Consider the following 20,869-nt stretch of genomic DNA (forward strand, 5'->3'; position numbering starts at 1 on the left):
TTAGGATGGGGCAATGCTCTGTGGTCTTCAGAGTCATGGAAAGTAGGCACCCAGACAATCTCCCTATGTTTCTCTGACCCATTTTCCAGCCAGGCACCTGCCATGAGTGAGTACTTCTTGTCCTAGACACTTCACATCAGGTCGTATCATTAGAAAAGATCCTAATTTTGTTTTCTGAAGTTTTCCTTGAAGAATCTCTACTTTTATGAGACTCTATGTTATTTTCTTATTAAAATACCTAAGAAGAGAACTTTGTAATAGCTATCAGAGAGTAATAGGGTTGAAACTTAGCATCCTTCCCATAAACAATTTACAACTGGACAAAATAAGGAAATAACTTTTTCAGTCAATGGACAACAATAAGCACAGCATGATGGTTTTGGAGAAAAGGTAAACAAATAAACAGCCTCTACCATTCTACAGGCTTTCTTCTTGCAAGTGAATACTGGACTGTGGTACTAAGAAAAACCAAAAGTGACCCAGAAATTGTGCTGAAATGAGAAAAAAACTAGATGAAGGAGAGGTCAAGACAGCTAGACTTTGTGGATAAGAGTTCCACAGGAGATTGAGCTATGCTGAAAAGAAGACTGTTAGGGAAATATGTAAAGATTTTCCTTCAATATATGAATAAATATCAAAGGATACCCTTGTGGAGTAAAATTCTTTGAAGCCTGCTAAGAGCAACTTTGAGAAAAATTACCAGAAAATTCTAAGACAGTTTGGACAGCTTCTACTGGGTGTGTGAATGATTCAAGTTCCATCCAGTGAGACTGCACAGATCTCAATAATAACTCAGGCATTCTCTAGAGACTACAGAGAGCTATACTTCTGAAACGGGGATAATTTAAAACTAGAATGACTTTAGAACTTCCACAAAAAGACTTTAAAGCATGTCAATGTATGGCAAAACCACTACAATATTGTAAAGTAATTAGCCTCCGATTAAAATAAATAAATTTATATTAAAAAAAGCAAGCCTCCAAAGAATCTTCAATCAACTGCATGCTACAAAAAGTCTAAAATTCTTTCAAGGAGAAGAAAATATACTACCCAGCATGGTAAAATCACAAAGTCCAACATGTAAACAAAATTTATATGACAGGCAAGGAAGGAGAAAAATGTACCTATAACCAGGAGAAATTACCCAATAATGGCAAACTTGGAAAGGAAAGAGATGGTAAAATTAATAAATAAGGATGTTAAATGATACAAAATATAAATATAAGTGATGTATAAAACAGATGTAAAGGAAAATATGAACATAATGAAGACATAATTGTAAGAAATAAAAAATAAAGGGAAATTCCAGAGCTGAAATGAAAAAGTTTCATGGAAATGAAAATTCAATAACTGAATTTTGCTATTGAATAATAACTGAAATGAAAATTTCATTGGATGAAATTATTATCAGATTAGGTATTATAGATGATGTAAAGATCACTGAATTTTCAGATGTAGGAATAGAATTTATCCAAAATATATATGTGTGATTGGAATCCTAAGAGAAGAGGAAAAACAGAAAAAAAAGTCTGAGGAAATGAAAGTTTTAAAAAAATCTCCAAAACTTTATAAAAATTATGCACCAATATATCCAAGAATATTAATGCATACAAAGAAAGATAAATATAAGAGTACACATACACATACCCACATTAAGAATTATTATAATACAATCTGTCAGGTTTTCAATTCTTCCAAAATTGTAAGACACAAAAAATAGGAAAGTACAGCCCATTCAAAGGCAAAAAATAAATCAACAGAAACTGTCCCTGAAAAAGAGCTGATATAAGATATACTAAATACATTAAATATTAAAGATACTCAAAGAACTAAAGGAAGTTGTAGATAAAGTTAAAAAAGCTATATATGAATAAAATGGACATATTAATAAAGAGATTAAAAAAACCTAAAAAGAGAGCAGAAAGAAATTTTGGAGCTAAAATGAAGAAGTGAATAAAAAAATTGACTAGAGGGATTTAAAGGCAAATTAAACCAGGCAGAAGAAAGAATCAGTGACCTTGAAAATAGGACAATACGGGTTATTGAGTCTGAGGAAGAGAATAAAAAAAGATTGCAGAAAAGTGAAGAGTCTAATAAGGTAACCCAGACACCAAAGCTAGACAAGCACTACAAAAAAGGAAATTACAGATCAATATCCCTTAGGAACAGTGATCCAAAACTCCTCAACAAAATACAAGCAAATAGAATTTAGTAGTATAATAGTAGGAATATAGACCATGACCAAGTGGAATTTATTCTGACATGCAAGGATAGTTCAACATATCAAAATCCATCAACATCATATACCACATTGATAGAAAAAAGGGGAAAAAATGAACATCCCAATTGATGCAGAAAAAGCATATGACAAAATTCTACACCCTTTAATGATAAAAACACTAAACAGACTAGAAATAGAAGGAAACTACTCCTGGGACTTCACTGGTGGTCTGGTGGCTGGGACTCTGTGTTCTCAATGCAGGGGGCTGGATTTTGATCCTGGGTTCAGGAGCTAGATCCTGCATGCTGTGATTGGGAGTTCATATGCTGCAACAAAGTATCTGGGACATGGTAACTGGGGATACTGCATGCTGCAATGAAGATCAAAGATATTGCATGCCACAATTAAGACCTGGTTCAGTTCAGTTCAGTTCAGTTGCTCAGTCGTGTTGGACTCTTTGTGACCCCATGAACCACAGCATGCCAGGTCTCCTTGTCCATCACCAACTCCCGGAGTTCACTCAAACTCACGTCCATCGAGTTGGTGATGCCATCCAGCTATCTCATCCTCTGTCGTCCCCTTCTCCTCCTGCCCTCAATCTTTCCCAGCATCAGGGTCTTTTCAAATGAGTCAGCTCTTCGCATCAGGTGGCCAAAGTACTGGAGTTTCAGCTTCAACATCAGTCCTACCAAAGAACACCCAGGACTGATCTTTAGGATGGATTGGTTGGATCTCCTTGCAGTCCAAGGGACTCTCAAGAGTCTTCTCCAACACCACAGTTCAAAAGCATCAATTCTTTGGTGCTCAGCTTTCTTTATAGTCCAACTTTCACATCTGTACATGACTACTGGAAAAACCATAGCCTTGACTAGATGGACCTTTGTTGGCAAAATAATGTCTCTGCTTTTTAATATGCTGTCTAGGTTGGTCATAACTTTCCTTCCAAGGAGTAAGTGTCTTTTAATTTTATGGCTGCAATCACCATCTGTAGTGATTTTGGAGCCAGAAAAATAAAGTCAGCCACTGTTTCCACTGTTTCCCATCTATTTGCCATGAAGTGATGGTACCAGATGTCATGATCTTAGTTTTCTGAATGTTGAACTTTAAGCCAACTTTTTCACTCTCCTCTTTCACTTTCATCAAGAGGCTCTTTAGTTCCTCTTCACTTTCTGCCATAAGGGTGGTGTCATCTGCATATCTGAGGTGACTGATATTTCTCCCGGCAATCTTGATTCCAGCTTGTGCTTCTTCCAGCCCAGTGTTTCTCATGATGTACTCTGCATATAAGTTAAATAAGCAGGGTGACAATATACAGCCTTGACGTACTCCTTTCCCTACTGGAACCAGTCTGTTGTTCCGTGTCCAGTTTGAACTGTTCCTTCCTGACCCGCATATAGGTTTCTCAAGAGGCATGTCAGGTGGTCTGGTACTCCCTCTTTCAGATACAGCCAAGTAAATAAATATTTTTAAAAAGAAAAAAAAATAGAAGGAAACTACCCCAATATAAAGACATATATGAAAAATCCAGAGTGAACACTGTATTCAGTGGTAAAAGACTGAAAACTTTTCCTCTAAGATTAGGACTAGGCAAGGATGTCTGCTTTGAGGACCCCTGTTCATAATAGTTCTGGAAATTCTAGCCATAGGAATTAGGCAACTTAGGGAAATAAAATGCATACAGATTGAGAAGGAATAAATAAAATTACTTCTGTTTTTAGATGATATGATCTTACGTACAGAAAATTCTAAGATTACACATATACAAAAGAAAACCAATGAATGAATTCAGTGAAGCAGCAGGATACAAAGTCAACACACAAAAGTCAGTTGCATTTCTACATTTGAACAATCAGAAAAGGAAATTTGAACAATCAGAACAAGGATTTGAACAATCAGAAAAGGAAATTAGAAAAGCAACTGCATTAGCATCCATTTAGTAAAAGAATAAAGTACATAAGAATTAAACAAGGAGGTGAAAGATGTATATAGTGAAGTCTAGAAAACATTATTGAAATTAAGGTTAGAAGACATGTATAAATGGAGATAAGCCCATGTTTATAGACTGGAAGACTTCACATTGTTATGATGTCAATACTATCCAAAGCAATCTTACAGATTCAGTGCAATCTATTGACAAAATCTCAATAACATTTCTTTTAAGAAATAGAAAAATTCAACCTAAAATTCATAAGGAATCACAAGGAATCCCCAACAGCCAGAAGAATCTTAAAAAAGAAGAACAAAAGTAGAGGACTCACACTTCCTGATTTTAAAAAGTAGTATGAAGCAACAGTAATTAAAATAGTGTGGTACTGGCATAAAGACAAATTAATAAAGAGGCCGGAAACAAAGCCTCACACATATGGTCAAATGATTTTTGACAAGAGTGCTAACTAAGGCCATTCAACAGGGAAAAGACATCTTTTCCGAAATTGTTCTGGGAAAACTGGACATTCACATGAAAAGAATGAAACTGGGCCTTTACTTAATACCATATACAAAAACTTAGATGAAAATATAGGGGAAAATCATGACATTGGATTTGGCAATGATTTTTTTTTCTATGATGACAAAGGTAGAGGCAAAAACAAACAAAAAAATCAGACAAATTGGCTTCATGAAAATCAAGAATTTATACATCGAGATATACTACTTACAACCTAAAAAGGCAACCAATAAACTACAAGAAAATATTTGCAAATAATATTTGTGATAAGGGATTAATGTCCAGAATATAAAGAGAACTCCTACATCTCAGCAACAAAAAAAAACAAACAACCTGATTCAAAAATGGGCAGAGGACTTGACTACAAATCTGTCTAAAGAAGATTTGACTGGCTAATAATTATATGAAAAGAAGCTCAACATTACCAATCACTGGGGAAATGCAAATCAAAATTATAATGAGATGCCACCTCACAAAGATTAAGATGGCTCCTATCAAAAAAGCAGAAAGCAAAAAGGTTTGTTTGTTATTGGTGAGAATGTGGAGAAACCGGAACACTTGTATACTGTTGGTGGGAATTCAAGGTGGTACAGCCACTTTGGAAAAGGGTAATGGCAATTCCTCAAAAAATTAACAACAGAATTACCATATGACCCAGCCATCTCACTTCTAGGTATACACTCAAAAGACTGAAAGCAGTATCTCAATGAGGTATGTATGTACCCATGTTTATGACTACATTATTCACTATAGCTAAAATTGGAAGCAACAAGTGTCCATCAACTGATGAATGGAGAAGCCAAATGTAGTATATACATACAGAGGAATATCATTCATCCTTCTTAGGATGAAAATCCTGCAATATGCTACAACGTGAATGAACTTTCAAGACGTTAAGCTAAGTGATATAAGCCAGTAACATACAAAAAGTACTGTATGATTCCACTTACATGAAGTAGTAAAAATCATAAAGGAAGAAAGCAGAATGGGATTGCCAGGGTCTGGGGCTGAGGAGGAGGAGGCATTGGGAAGTATCATTTAATGGGTACAGACTTTCAGTTTTACTAGATAAAAAGAGTTTTGGAGATAAACAGTTGAAGTTTAGGCAATATTATAAATAATATATGTTTTATTTATTTTTATTTAAGTTAAAAAATTTTAAAAACTAATTAATTTATTTTAATTGGAGGCTAATTACTCTACAATGTTGTAGTGGTTTTTGTCATACATTGACATGAATCAGCCATAGGTGTACATGTGTTCCCCATCCTGAACCCCCTTCCAACCTCCCTCTCCATCCCACCCCTCAGGGTCATCCCAGTGCACCAGCCCTGAGCACCCTGTCCTATGCATCAAACCTGGACTGGCGATCTGTTTCACATATGATAATATATATGTTTCAATGTTATTCTCTCAAATCATCCCACCCTAGCCTTCTCCCACAGAGTCCAAAAGACTGTTCTTTACATCTGTGTCTCTTTTGCTGTCTTGCATATAAGGTCATCGTTACCATCTTTCTAAATTCCAAATGAAACAACTGACAAAGAATTAATCTCAAAAATATATAAGCAGCTCCAGCAGCTCAATTCCAGATAAATAATATATGTTACAACTAAACCATACATTTAAAAATGGTTAAGACGATAGTGGGAGACTTTAATACCCCATTCACACCTATGGATACATCAACTAAACAGAAAATAACAAGGAAACACAAACTTTAAATGATACAATAGACCAGTTAGACTTAATTGTTATCTATAGGACATTTCACCCCAAAACAATCAATTTCACCTTTTTCTCAAGCGCACATGGAACCTTCTCCAGGATAGATCACATCCTGGGCCATAAATCTAGCCTTGATAAATTAAAAAAAAAAATTGAAATCATTCCAAGCATCTTTTCGGACCACAGTGCAGTAAGATTAGATCTCAATTACAGAAGAAAAACTATTAAAAATTCCAACATATGGAGGCTGAACAACACGCTGCTGAATAACCAACAAATCACAGAAGAAATCAAAATATGCATAGAAACTAATGAAAATGAAAACATAACAACTCAAAACCTGTGGGACACTTTAAAAGCAGTCCTAAGGGGAAAGTTCATAGCAACACAGGCATATCTAAAGAAACAAGAAAAAAGTCAAATAAATAACCTAACTCTACACCTAAAGCAACTAGAAAAGGAAGAAATGAAGAACCCCAGGGTTAGTAGAAGGAAAGAAATCTTAAAAATTAGGGCAGAAATAAATGCAAAAGAAACAAAAGAGACCATAGCAAAAATCAACAAAGCCAAAAGCTGGTTCTTTGAGAGGATAAATAAAATTGACAAACCATTAGCCAGACTCATCAAGAAACAAAGGGAGAAAAATCAAATCAATAAAATTAGAAATGAAAATGGAGAGATCACAACAGACAACACAGAAATACAAAGGATCATAAGAGACTACTATCAGCAATTATATGCCAATAAAATGGACAACTTGGAAGAAATGGACAAATTCTTACAAAAGTACAACTTTCCAAAACTGAACCAGGAAGAAATAGAAAATCTTAACAGACCCATCACAAGCACAGAAATTGAAACTGTAATCAGAAATCTTCCATCAAACAAAAGCCCAGGTCCTGATGGCTTCACAGCTGAATTATACCAAAAATTTAGAGAAGAGCTAACACCTATCCTACTCAAACTCTTCCAGAAAATTGCAGAGGAAGATAAACTTCCAAACTCATTCTATGAGGCCACCATCACCCTAATACCAAAACCTGACAAAGATGCCACAAAAAAAAAAAAGAAAAAAAAAACTACAGGCCAATATCACTGATGAACATAAATGCAAAAATCCTTAACAAAATTCTAGCAATCAGAATCCAACAACACATTAAAAAGATCATACACCATGACCAAGTGGGCTTTATCCCAGGGATTCAAGGATTCTTCAATATCCACAAATCAATCAATGTAATACACCACATTAACAAATTGAAAAATAAAAGCCATATGATCATCTCAATAGATGCAGAGAAAGCCTTTGACAAAATTCAACATCCATTTATGATAAAAACCCTCCAGAAAGCAGGAATAGAAGGAACATACCTCAACATAATAAAAGCTATATATGACAAACCCACAGAAAACATTATCCTCAATGGTGAAAAACTGAAAGCATTTCCCCTAAAGTCAGGAACAAGACAAGGGTGCTCACTTCCACCACTACTATTCAACATAGTTTTGGAAGTTTTGGCCACAGCAATCAGAGCAGAAAAAGAAATAAAAGGAATCCAAACTGGAAAAGAAGAAGTAAAACTCTCACTGTTTGCAGATGACATGATCCTCTACATAGAAAACCCTAAAGACTCCACCAGAAAATTACTAGAGCTAATCAATGACTATAGTAAAGTTGCAGGATATAAAACCAACACACAGAAATCCCTTGCATTCCTACACACTAATAATGAGAAAATAGAAAGAGAAATTAAGGAAACAATTCCATTCACCACTGCAATGAAAAGAATACTTAGGAATATATCTACCTAAAGAAACTAAAGGCCTATATATAGAAAACTATAAAACACAGGTGAAAGAAATCAAAGAGGACACTAATAAATGGAGAAATATACTGTTCATGGATCAGAAGAATCAATATAGTGAAAATGAGTATATTACCCAAAGCAATCTATAGATTAAATGCAATCCCTATCAAGCTACCAATGGTATTTTTCACAGAGTTAGAACAAATAATTTCACAATTTGCATGGAAATACAAAAAACCTCTAATAGCCAAAGCAATCTTGAGAAAGAAGAATGGAACTGGAGGAATCAACCTACCTGACTTCAGGCTCTACTACAAAGCCACAGTCATCAAGACAGTATGGTACTGGCACAAAGACAGAAATATAGATCAATGGAACAAAATAGAAAGCCCAGAGATTAATCCATGCACATATGGACACCTTATCTTTGACAAAGGAGGCAAGAATATACAATGGATTAAAGACAATCTCTTTAGCAAGTGATGCTGGGAAAACTGGTCAATCACTTGTAAAAGAATGAAACTAGAACACTTCCTAACACCATACACAAAAATAAACTCAAAATGGATTAAAGATCTAAACGTAAGACCAGAAACTGTAAAACTCCTAGAGGAGAACATAGGCAAAACACTCTCTGACATACATCACAGCAGGATCCTCTATGACCCACCTCCCAGAATATTGGAAATAAAAGCAAAAATAAACAAATGGGACCTAATTAAAATTAAAAGCTTCTGCACAACAAAAGAAACTATAAGCAAGGTGAAAAGACAGCCTTCAGAATGTGAGAAAATAATAGCAAATGATGCAACTGACAAAGAATTAATCTCAAAAATATACAAGCAACTCCTGCAGCTCAATTCCAGAAAAATAAATGACCCAATCAAAAAATGGGCCAAAGAACTAAATAGACATTTCTCCAAAGAAGACATACAGATGGCTAACAAACACATGAAAAGATGCTCAACATCACTCATTATCAGAGAAATGCAAATCAAAACCACAATGAGGTACCATTTCATGCCAGTCAGAATGGCTGCGATCCAAAAGTCTACAAGCAATAAATGCTGGAGAGGGTGTGGAGAAAAGGGAACCCTCTTACACTGTTGGTGGGAATGCAAACTAGTACAGCCACTATGGAGAACAGTGTGGAGATGCCTTAAAAAACTGGAAATAGAACTGCCATATGACCCAGCAATCCCACTGCTGTTCATACACCCTAAGGAAACCAGAATCGAAAGAGATACATGTACCCCAATGTTCATCGCAGCACTGTTACAATAGCCAGGACATGGAAGCAACCTAGATGCCCATCAGCAGATGAATGGATAAGAAAGCTGTGGTACATATACACAATGGAGTTATTACTCTGCCATTAAAAAGAATACATTTGAATCAGTTCTAATGAGGTGGATGAAACTGGAGCCTATTATACAGAGTGAAGTAAGCCAGAAAGAAAAACGCCAATACAGTATACTAACGCATATATATGGAATTTAGAAAGATGGTAACAATAACCCTGTATACGAGACAGCAAAAGAGACACTGATGTATAGAACAGTCTTTTGGACTCTATGGGAGAGGGCGAGGGTGGGGTGATTTGGGAGAAAGGCATTGAAACCTGTATAATATCATATGTGAGGCGAATCGCCAGTCCAGATTTGATGCATGATACAGGTTGCTCGGGGCTGGTGCACTGTGATGACCCAGAGGGATGGTATGGAGAGGGAGGTGGGAGGGGGATTCAGGATGGGGAACACATGTACACCCATGGTGGACTCATGTTGGATGGCAAAACCAATACAATATTGTAAATTTAAAAAAAATTTAAATAAAAAATGCCACCACAATATATTTACTTGGGAAACCAACACAGATAACATTTGTTTTCTAGGTGAATAAATATGTCTCAAAGTGGAAAGATGAAGAGTTTAATCTACGTACATTTAAAACATTCCTGTTATTAGTACTGTGCTTAAGAAATCGTTGGGCATTTAGTATTTCAGGTAAATTTATATCTTGGCTTAGGTTACCTTTGTAACTCCAGTTTAAAATGTGAAATAGATCAACTGACCTAGAATATGATTATAAATTAAAATCTCACTATATTTATAAAGTGATTTGAAAGATATAAAAACATTTAAGTCTATCTAGTAATTCATTTAAATTGTTAGACTTATATGAATTACTTAAGTATTTTGAAAAGACTGAAATCAGACTACTGGAGTACCTAAAAAAAGAAAATATTTAAAATTCATAACCCCAGTTTAAAACATGTAAAGTATTTAATTAACTAAAAAGGTCATTAACTATTTTGCAAAATATCTAAAAAACGATATTTAAAATGTTAGACTTATAGAGAAAACATAGGCAGAACACTTTTTCACATAAATCCAGCAAGATACGAGTTAAAGGAGGAGGTTCTCTACTACTCCCACCCCTATAATGGAAGTTTATATGTCCCAATTCCATTTATTAGAAAGACTGTCTTTACTTCATTTATCTTGAGCCTTTGTAAAAAATAAACATATGGGTTTATGTACTGGAATCTATTTCTGGATTCCCTATTCTGCTCAATTAATTTGCGTGTCTGATTCTCCTCCATTACTACACTGTTCAGATTAATGTAGCTAGACAGTATGTCTTGAAATCACATAGCGTGAGTCCTCTAACTTTATTCTTTGTCAGTTTTGGGGTAGGTATCCTAGTTCCTCTGTCTTTGCATGTAAATTTTAGAATCGGATTGTCTGTTGTTTTTTTAAACTGATGGCATTCTTGTCTGTTTAAAAATTTCTATTTTGAGATATATGTAGATTTACTTGGGTTTGTAAGAAATAATACTGTGAGTTTTCCCCAACAGTAACATCTTGTATATAGTACTATATTACAAGGAAACTGACATTGATAAAATCACTGACCTTATTCAGATTTCATTAGTTTTACATGCACTTAAATGTGTATGTGCTCATTTTACCACATAGACAGATTCAGGTGACAACCACCAGAGTCAATATGCAAAGCTGTAAAGATATGAGAACAATCTTTTATCATTTATAGCCACAGACATCATGTTCTTTCCCCCTGTTCATCCCAGGCAATCACTGATGTATTTTCAATCATTTAATTTTATGATTTTGAAAGTTATATAAGAAAGACAGCATACAGTATGCAACCTTTAGAGACTGGCTTTTTTCATGCAGCACAATTCCCACGAGACTCATCCATCCAAATTGCTGCATGTATCAATAGGTATAGGTGGCCTTTTGGCCAACTGCATAAATTTTCTAGAGAAATACATTCAAGTCCTTTGCCCATTTTTTTTTTCTTTTTTATTGCTGAGCAGTATTCTACTGGGGCTTCCCTGGAAGCTCATCTGGTAAAGAATCTGCCTATAAGACAGGACACCCCAGTTCAATTCCTGGGTCAGGAAGATCTGCTGGAGAAGGGATAGGCTACCCACTCCAGTATTCTTGGGCTTCCTTGGTGGCTCAGTTGGTAAAGAATCCACCTGCAATGCGGGAGACCTGGGTTTGATCCCTGAGTTGGGAAGATCCCTAGAAGAAGGGAACAGCTACTCACTTCAATATTCTGGCCTGGAGAATCTCAGGGACTGCATAGTATTCCATAGTATGGACACACCACATTTGACCATTTACCTCTTGAACTTCTTGAAGGAAAATGGAGTTGTACAGATGTTGCCCATTATAAACAACACTGTTATGAACATTAATGTAAAGGTTTTTGTATTAACATCAAATTTTCCCTCCCTCTGGAATAAATTAGTAGTAGTGTAATTTCTGGGTTGTATGGCAAGTATGTATTAGGTATTTTAAGAAAGTGCTAAACTTATCAGAGCAGCTATACCATTCTACATTTCTTCCAGTAATGTGTGAGTGATCTGGTTTATCTACTATCATTAGAAGATATCACTATTTGTTAAACTTAGCCATTCTGATCAGTGAGTAGTGATTTTAGTTTTAGTTTTCATCTTTTTAATATCTGCTAAAGTTGAATATTTTTTCATGTGCCTATTAGCTATCTGTGTATTCTCTTAGGAAAAGTGACTGATTATTAATTTTGTCCATTTTCTAAATGGATTTGTTCAGAATATTTTTTGTGCTGTTGAGTTGGACAGTTTCCTATATATTCTAGATATATGTCTTCTGTGACATACATATTTTACAAATACTGCCTTCTCATCTGATACTTTTCTTTTTATTCTCCTCACAAGGAATAGAATAGAAGTGTTTCACAGAATAGAAGTGTTTTACTTTGAGATCCCATTTATGAGTTTTTTTCATTTCATGGACGGTGCTTTTGGTATAAAGTCTAAGAATACTTTGCCAGTCCTAAATCCCAGAGATCTCCCCCTCTTTGGTTTTCTAAATATTTTATAATTCTACAGTTTGCATTTAAATCCTAGTAAATTTTGAGTTTTTGTGCTTTTTTCTCCTCTAAACCACCAGCTTTAGGTTGAGGGTCACTTTTATTGTATCTGATGTCCAATTTCTCTAGTACTATTTATTTTTCTTCTGTTGTTTAGTTTTTTTTTCACTTATATTCATTATGGTAAAATATATAAAACATAAAAGTTGCCATATTAAAACGATTTTTCGTGTTCAATTCAGTGGTACTACATGCATATACAATGTTACAGGAACGTCACCACTATCTGTTTCCAAAACTTTCTATTAGCACAAACAGAAACTCTGTAACCATTAAGTAACTCACCATTCCTCCCTTCCCCTAATACTGGTAGTTTTAATTTACTTTCCATCTCTAGGAATTTGCCTATTCTAGATATTTCATACACACAGGATTATACTTTTTTATTTCTAGCTACTTTCACCTTAGCATATTGTTTTCAAGGTTCATCTGTATTATAATATCCCTGTTGTTGGAAACCTTATTAATTTTTATGGCTGAATAGTATTCCATCACACACACGTACACACACACACACACACACACACACACACACATGTTTTATTTATTCATTCATTTGCTAACGGATCCTTGGGTTGTTTCCAACTTTTTGCTATTATGAAAAATGCTGCCATAAGCATTGGCATCTAAGTATCTATCTGAGTATCTGTTTCTACTTTTTCATTGTATATAAAAATGTATACCCACACCTAGGAGTATAACTGCTAGTTCATATAGTAATTCCATGTTAAGGATTTCAAGGAATTAGAAGCTGTTTTCCATAGTGACTATACCACTTTGACTTCCACCAGCAATGTACATGGTTTACAACTTCTCCACTTCCATACTAACATTTGTTATTTTCTATGTTTTTAACTATAGTCATAATAGTGTGAAGTGATTTCTGATAATGGCTTTGGGGCTTCTCTGGTGGCTCAGTGGTTAAAGCGTCTGCCTGCAATGCGGGAAACCTGGGTTCAATCCCTGGGTAGGGGAGATCCCCTGGAGAAGGAAATGGCAACCCACTCCAGAATTCTTGCCTGGAGAATCCCATGGAGGGAGGAGCCTGGTAGGCTACAGTCCATGGGGTCGCAAAGAGTAGGACACAACTGAGCGATTTCACTTTCAATTTCAGTGACTACTGATGTTGAATATCTTTCCATGTGCCTTTTGGCCAACTGCATAAATTTTCTAGAGAAATACATTCAAGTCCTTTGCCAATTTTTTTTTCTTTTTTTGCTGTAGGCATCAGTATTTTATTCTTTGTTTAATCCAAATGCTTTAAAAATGGAAACTCAAAGAATACTTTCCACCTGAAACAATTAAACTAGATACTGATCTTGGGGGCCCCAATGTTGACAATTTGATCTCTGGTTCCTCTGCCTCTCTGAAACCCAGCTTGTAGATCTGGAAGTTCTTGATTCATGGACTGCTGAAACCTTGCTAGCATGTGAAATGAGCGCAACTGTGTGGTAGGTTGAACATTCTTTGGCATTGCTCTTAATGCTTAACACATTATAGCAATGAAGATGGTAATCCATTTTCTTTTATACCTATTGAAGCCAAAATAGTAAAGCCAATTTTGTGGCAATAGTGTCATAGGATAAAATAGAATATAACCATCCAAAACATTTTTAAAAAATTTAAAAATACAAATCCTTATCAGATGCACGATTTGCAAATATTTTCTCTAATTGTGTAATCTGTCTTTTGTTTTTATTGGTAATGCCCTTTGATGAGCAAAAGGTTTTAATTTGGAGGAAGTCCAATTCACCTATTTTTTCCTTTTGTTGCTCATGCTTTTAGTGTCATATAGAAAGACTCACCACCAAATCCAGAGTCATGATTTACCCTTGTGTTTTCTTCTAAGAATTCTATGCTTTTACCTCTCATATTTATGTCACTGATCCATTTTGAGTTAATTTTTATATATTTGGTGTGAGGCAGTGGTCAGTGAATTGCCTTGCATTTTTGTCAAAATCAGATGGCATCAAGAAAATGAAAGAGAACTTAAAATGGAAGGAAATTTTTGTAAATCACATGTGTAATACAAGAGATGTTCTCTTTAAATCATGAATTATCTAGAAGTGAATTTGTTTACTTTCCAAGTGTTTGGAGATTTTCTTGTTAACTTTGTGATTCATTTCTAGTGTGATTCTGTTGTGGTCAGAGAACTCATTCTGTATGTTTTCAGTACTTTTAAATTTGTTTTTGTTTTGTTTTTGGTCCAGGATATGGTCTATATTATATGTTTTGTGGATACTGGAAAACAATATATCTTCTGCTGTTCTTGCGTTCAATGTTCCATCAGTGTTACTTTGATCCTGTAGGCTGATGGCATAGTCCAGCATCATCTTGTTGTTCTGCATATTTAATAGTTTTCTGTTTAGTCTTACATCAATTACTAAGAGAAGGGTGTCATCGTTCTCAACTATAGTTATAGGTTTGTCTATTTCTTCTTTTAGTTTTGTCAGTTTTTGCTTCATGTATATTGCAGTTCTATTCTTGGGTTCACACACGTTCAAAATTGTTATGTCCTCTTGATGAATTTACTTTAATCATTATGTAATGTTCCCTGCTTCTTGTGGTTTGCTCTGCTCTGAAGTTTACTTTGTCAAATATTAATATAACTACTCCATCTTTTATTTGTATATTTTTCCATCCTTTGAGTTTAACCTATTTGTTGTTGTTCAGTTGCTAAGTTGTGTCTGACTCTTTGCAACCCCATGGACTGCAGCATGCCAAGTTTCCCTGTCCTTCACTATCTCCCGGAGTTTGCTCAAACTCATGGGAGTTGTTGATGTCATCCAACCATCTTGTCCTCTGTCATCCCCTTCTCCTCATGCCCTCAATCTTTCCCAGCATCAGGTCTTTTCCAATGAGTCAGCTCTTTGCATCAGGTGGTCAGGTGGTATTAGAGCTTCAGCTTCAGCATCAGTCCTTCCAATGAACATTCAGGACTGACTTCCTTTAGGATTGACTGGTTTGATCTTCCAGCTACCCAAGGGACTCTTAAGAGTCTTCTCCAGCACCACAGTTCAAAAGCATCAGTTCTTTGGCACTCAGCCTTCTTTATGGTCCAGCTCTCACATCCATACATGACTACTGGAAAAAACCATAGCTTTGACCATACAGACCTTTGTTAGCAAAGTGATGTCTCTGCTTTTTAAGATGCTGTCTTATTTTATGATAGTTTTTCTTCCAAGGAGCAAGCAATTTTAATTTTGTGGCTGCAATTACCATCTGCAGTGATTTAGGAGCCCATGAAAATAAAATCTGTCACTGTTTCCACTTTTTCCCCATCTATTTGCCATGAAATATGGGAACAGATGCCAGGATCTTGGTTTTTCGGATGTTGAGTTTTAAGCCAGGTTTTGGGAAAAGCCTGTCTATATCATTATATTTGAGGTGAATTTATTGTACACAGCTTATAGTTTATGTACTATATGTATTTAATGCATTATGTTTTAATATATATAGGCTACCAGTATATGTCTTAATTTGTATATTTAGAGTACTTATATTTATTATATTTGTTGGTATGTTATAATTTAAGTCTGCCACTTTGATACTAGTTTGATGTTTGGTTGCTCCAACTTTGTTCCCCTGTTTTCTCATTTTGGCTTTCTTTTGGTTATTTGAACATTTTTCATAGATAGTATTTTTTTTTTTTTTTACTACAGTTGACCCTTGAACAATGGGGTGTTATGGGCACAGTCAAAACTCATACATAACTTTTAACTCCCAGTATCTTAACTACTAATAGTCTTCTATTGACTGGAAGCCTTACAAGTAACACAAACAGCTGATCAAAACAGATTTTGTATGCCATATGGATTATGTTATTATTTAATAGGTATGGAGCTTCAGTTTGAGAAGATGAAGAAGTTCTAGACATGGATGGTTGTGATAGTAGTAAAACAAGGTGAATATACTGAATGCCATTAAACTGTACACTGAAGAGTAGACTGGGCTTCCCCAGTGGCTCAGCAGTATAGAATCTGCCTGCAATGCAAGAGATGCAGGTTTGATCCCTGGGTCAGGAAGATACCCTAGAGAAGGAAATGGCAACCAACTCCAGTACTTGCCTGGGAAATTCCACGGACAGAGGTACTTGGTCTATAGTCCATGGGGCCACAAAAGATTCAGACACCACACAGTAACTAAACGACAACAAAAAGAGTACATATATATATATAACAGATTCACTTTTCTGTACACCTGAAATTAACACAATATTGTAAATCAACTATACGCTAACAAAATTTTCTTTAAAAATGGTTAAAATGAAAAGTTTTATGTTAAATATATTTAGCACAAAAAAGTCACTTTCTCTAGAAAACTCCTCTCAGTACTTCACTCTTAAGTAGGCAGAGAAAGGAGAGGGGTACCACTTCTTATACCAGGGCAGAAATCGTTACAGGGGTTTGCTTATACCCTGCAGGGCCACAGCCTCAAGCTGTGAGAGGGAGGGGAGTGGCTTTTGTGTGGTGTTCCCCTGAGTAGGACTGGTATGGTCAAAACATTTATAACCTTCTGGGCAATCCTACTGCAAATTCTCTGGCTAGAAAAATCAGATTTTTTTTTTTCCCTCTGCAGCTATAGGTGTTTCGGTGCAGGTCTCTTCAGAGCTCATGTCAGGGTATATGAGGAAAAAACCAAAACAACCAACAGGAAACTTGCTCCCTACTAAGAAGTTCCTTCAATATTATGAACCAGCCAGTCCACCTCCAAATCTCCACCTTTCAGAGTCTTCTGTCAGATGGTTTGTGAATTTTGTCCAGTTTTAAACTTTTTTTTTCTTTTACGTATTTCTAATTCTTGGAAAGAACAGGGTGGAATGTGCTGAAGTTTTAGTAGCTGCTGTTTGTGCATTTCCACAGTCTTGTGTTCCTCTTTTAGAAGTTAACAACATTTTCAATTCAGTTCAATTCAGTTGTTCAGTCGTGTCCAACTCTTTGCGACCCCATGAACCGCAGCATGCCAGGCCTCCCTGTCCATCATCAACTCCCTCAGTCCACCCAAACTCATGTCCATTGAGTTGGTGATGCCATCCAACCATCTCATCCTCTGTTGACCCCTTCTTCTCCTGCCCTCAGTCTTTCCCAGCATCAGGGTCTTTTCAAATGAGTCAGTTCTTTGCATCAGGTGGCCAAAGTATTGGAGTTTCAGCTTCAATATCAGACCTTCCAATGAACACCCAGGACTGATCTCCTTTAGGATGGACTGGTTGGATCCCCTTGCAGTCCAAGGGACCCTCAAGAGTCTTCTCCAACACCACAGTTCAAAAGCATCAAGTCTTCAGTGCTCAGCTTTCTTCACAGTCCAACTCTCACATCCATACATGACCACTGGAAAAACCATAGCCTGGACTAGATGGACCTTTGTTGACAAAGTAATGTCTCTGCTTTTTTTTTTTTTCTTTCTTTATTTTTATTTTATTTTTAAACTTTACAATATTGTATTGGTTCTGCCATATATCGAAATGAATCCGCCACAGGCATACATGTGTTCCCCATCCTGAACCCTCCTCCCTCCTCCCTCCCCATACCATCCCTCTGGGTCGTCCCAGTGCACCAGCCCCAAGCATCCAGTATCGTGCATCGAATTTGGACTGGCGACTCGTTTCATATATGATATTATACATATTTCAATGCCATTCTCCCAAATCATCCCACCCTCTCCCTCTCCCACAGAGTACAAAAAACTATTCTATACATCAGTGTCTCTTTTGCTGTCTTGTATACAGGGTTATCGTTACCATCTTTCTAAATTCCATATGTATGCGTTAGTATACTGTATTGGTGTTTTTCTTTCTGGCTTACTCTGCTTTTTAATATGCTGTCTAGGTTGGTCATAACTTTCCTAAGGAGTAAGCATCTTTTAATTTCATGGCTACAATCACCATCTGCAGTGATTTTGGAGCTCCCCAAAATAAAGTCTCTCACTGTTTCCACTGTTTCCCCATTTTACTACTTAGTAATTCTTGATATTAGATTTTCCTGTTCTAGTTACTGCTGTGGTATTCCTGTTCTGGCTAGACTATGACTGATAAGCAATATTTATTAGTGATGAAGTCTAGATTATGACCATCAATGTGGATGGTGGAGGTATGTGGAGGAAGTGGTAATGGGAAATGAAGACATCAAGACACAGAGAAACTGAAGGGTTGGAAGGGTCATCTACACCGAAGTTGAAGTCACAAGTAAGATAAGAGAGAAAGACAATGTGCCAGGAGCTCATTGGCTCAGCATCATGACCACATTAGGCCATGACCTCTAGGCACTTGCACAATGAACCCAGAAGCTCTAGAAGAACATCCAGTTTCAGTTCTGCTTAAAATATCCTGCATGAAACAGCTGAGTAACACCACTGTTAGATAATGTCAACCCTAGTCTGGGATCAGGAAATCTAGTTCTAATCCTGGCTTTATCATGTACTGATCCACAAACTAGTTATTTCTCATTGGGATGCCTTTGGCTAAGCTATTGCCTCTGCCCAGATTCCCCATCTCTGTTTGGGAAAATACTATTTTTCCTTCAAGGTGCAACACAAATACAGTTCTGAGCACAAAGATCATTTTCCACAGAGTAGGAGGGGGACTCAGCCTCCTCCACTGAGGCTCCACTGCATTTGCCTTACTCTTTTCTGGACGGCCCTCACCATACATGGTCCTGTACTGTGTTTGTTTGTAAACATGCCCTATCTCCTTCACTGGCTGGGAACAGCTCTTAGGCAGGACTATATTTCACTCATTTGCCTCTCCCCAGCACTCAAAAGAAGGATATAGTAGGAATATAGTAGGTACCCAGGGAATGTTAATTAAATAGGTTGCTAAGGTGGGGCATGGGAATGAGTTATAAGCATGCTTGTAGGGGCTACAAGTTTGAGCTGTGTGTGGAGACTACACAGAGTGATCTATGAGCCTGTGATGAGCATGTAGGGGTTGCAGATGTGTGGTTTGTAAAGGAGAAGTGGTTCATGTATGTGTGTCATGGGAAGATGTCCCATGTGAACATGGGAGAAACTCCCAGGGGCTTGCCCTCTCTACAGCCTGGGCCAGGCTGGAGTCGTCCATGGCACTGGTCTCTTCTCCTCCCACCCTGGCCCCTTCTTTCCTACCTTATTTGCACATCACTCTCCAGTCCATGGGCCCCTTGTTCAACAGCTTTCTCAAAGGACATTATGGTATTCTCAGGTCCCAGCTGTGTAAGAAAAGGACATCAGGCCTTTAATCTCACAGTCTTTACTGCCAACATCCCTTGTACGGTAGGGAGGGGACCCAGTAATGACAAGAATTTAGGAAGGAGAGTTTGGCTCCCTTGGCTCTTTTTTCAAAGAATCTGCCTATATTCTACTCTACCGAACCTGATTTGGGGACTTGGTTCATCTGAGGCAATGTCATTGGGTACAATAAAGAAAAAAAAGACTGAGAATTAGGTGACCTGGGTTCAAGTCCAACCTTTACATTTAACTCCTTATTTCTGTCATCTCAAGCCAAACTCTTTACTTCTCCAGGGGCTCCTGGATCTGATGTGCCATTGTCTCACCCACACCCATGCACATCTGTACTCACCCACATCCATCATGCTCAGACCTACCATGGGTGCACCTCTATGACCAAAGAAGTTCGGCTTGGGTGCTAATTTATCCTTCTCCTGAACACAGGGAGAGTAAGTCCCAAATGGCACCACATAGAGACATAAAAGGATAAGGAGGAAGGGCAATCCAACAACCACTTGCAGAACTGAAAAAGTTGGAAGGAGAAAGTGACAAAAAAGAAAAGAGGAGTAAAGAACCATCCCAAGCAAATAACTATCCCCAAAACAACAGTCAGTAAATGCCTAATGCATGGGTTCATTGAATCTATGGACTCATTGATTTACTCTCAGTTTCTGTCATATCCCCATATTCTTTCAGTGACTTGAAAGTAAAGAACTATTCAAATAAAAAGTGTTATTAAGTCAAAATTATTGCAAATGCAAATTTACAAGGGAATGAGTTGTATAGGAGGTAGAAGGAGAGGAAATGTTAAGGAATAACTTCTCAGAAGGAGGAGTAGTTTGGTTGGTTCTGAGAAAGTCCTCAAGCCCTTAAGGATCAGCCTAAAATGCCCCTGTACTGAAGGCAGTGAGGGATAGTAGAAGGGATACTAGTTTAAAGAAATCCAAGTTCAAAGCGAGACTACTATTTTCTAATTTTGTGCCTTAGACATGTTGTTTAACCTCTTCGGATCTTCAC

General features: G+C 36.7%; 1 protein-coding gene across 7 annotated transcripts in view; it reads right to left on the minus strand.

The window, feature by feature from the left end:
• Positions 1 to 20,869, minus strand: part of LOC133226897 (glycerophosphodiester phosphodiesterase domain-containing protein 4-like) — a 136,383-nt gene that overhangs the window by 62,938 nt on the left and 52,576 nt on the right. For all 7 annotated transcript variants that reach the window (XM_061380959.1, XM_061380957.1, XM_061380960.1 and 4 more), the window contains 2 exons: positions 20,230 to 20,375; positions 19,751 to 19,833 (listed from right to left, as the gene is read on the minus strand). In XM_061380959.1, the coding sequence (XP_061236943.1) occupies positions 19,751 to 19,833; positions 20,230 to 20,375 (229 nt within the window). The remainder of the gene's footprint in view (positions 1 to 19,750; positions 19,834 to 20,229; positions 20,376 to 20,869) is intronic.

The sequence above is a fragment of the Bos javanicus genome, chromosome 15, assembly GCF_032452875.1.
Source record: "Bos javanicus breed banteng chromosome 15, ARS-OSU_banteng_1.0, whole genome shotgun sequence".
Classification (NCBI taxonomy): Eukaryota; Metazoa; Chordata; class Mammalia; order Artiodactyla; family Bovidae; genus Bos; species Bos javanicus.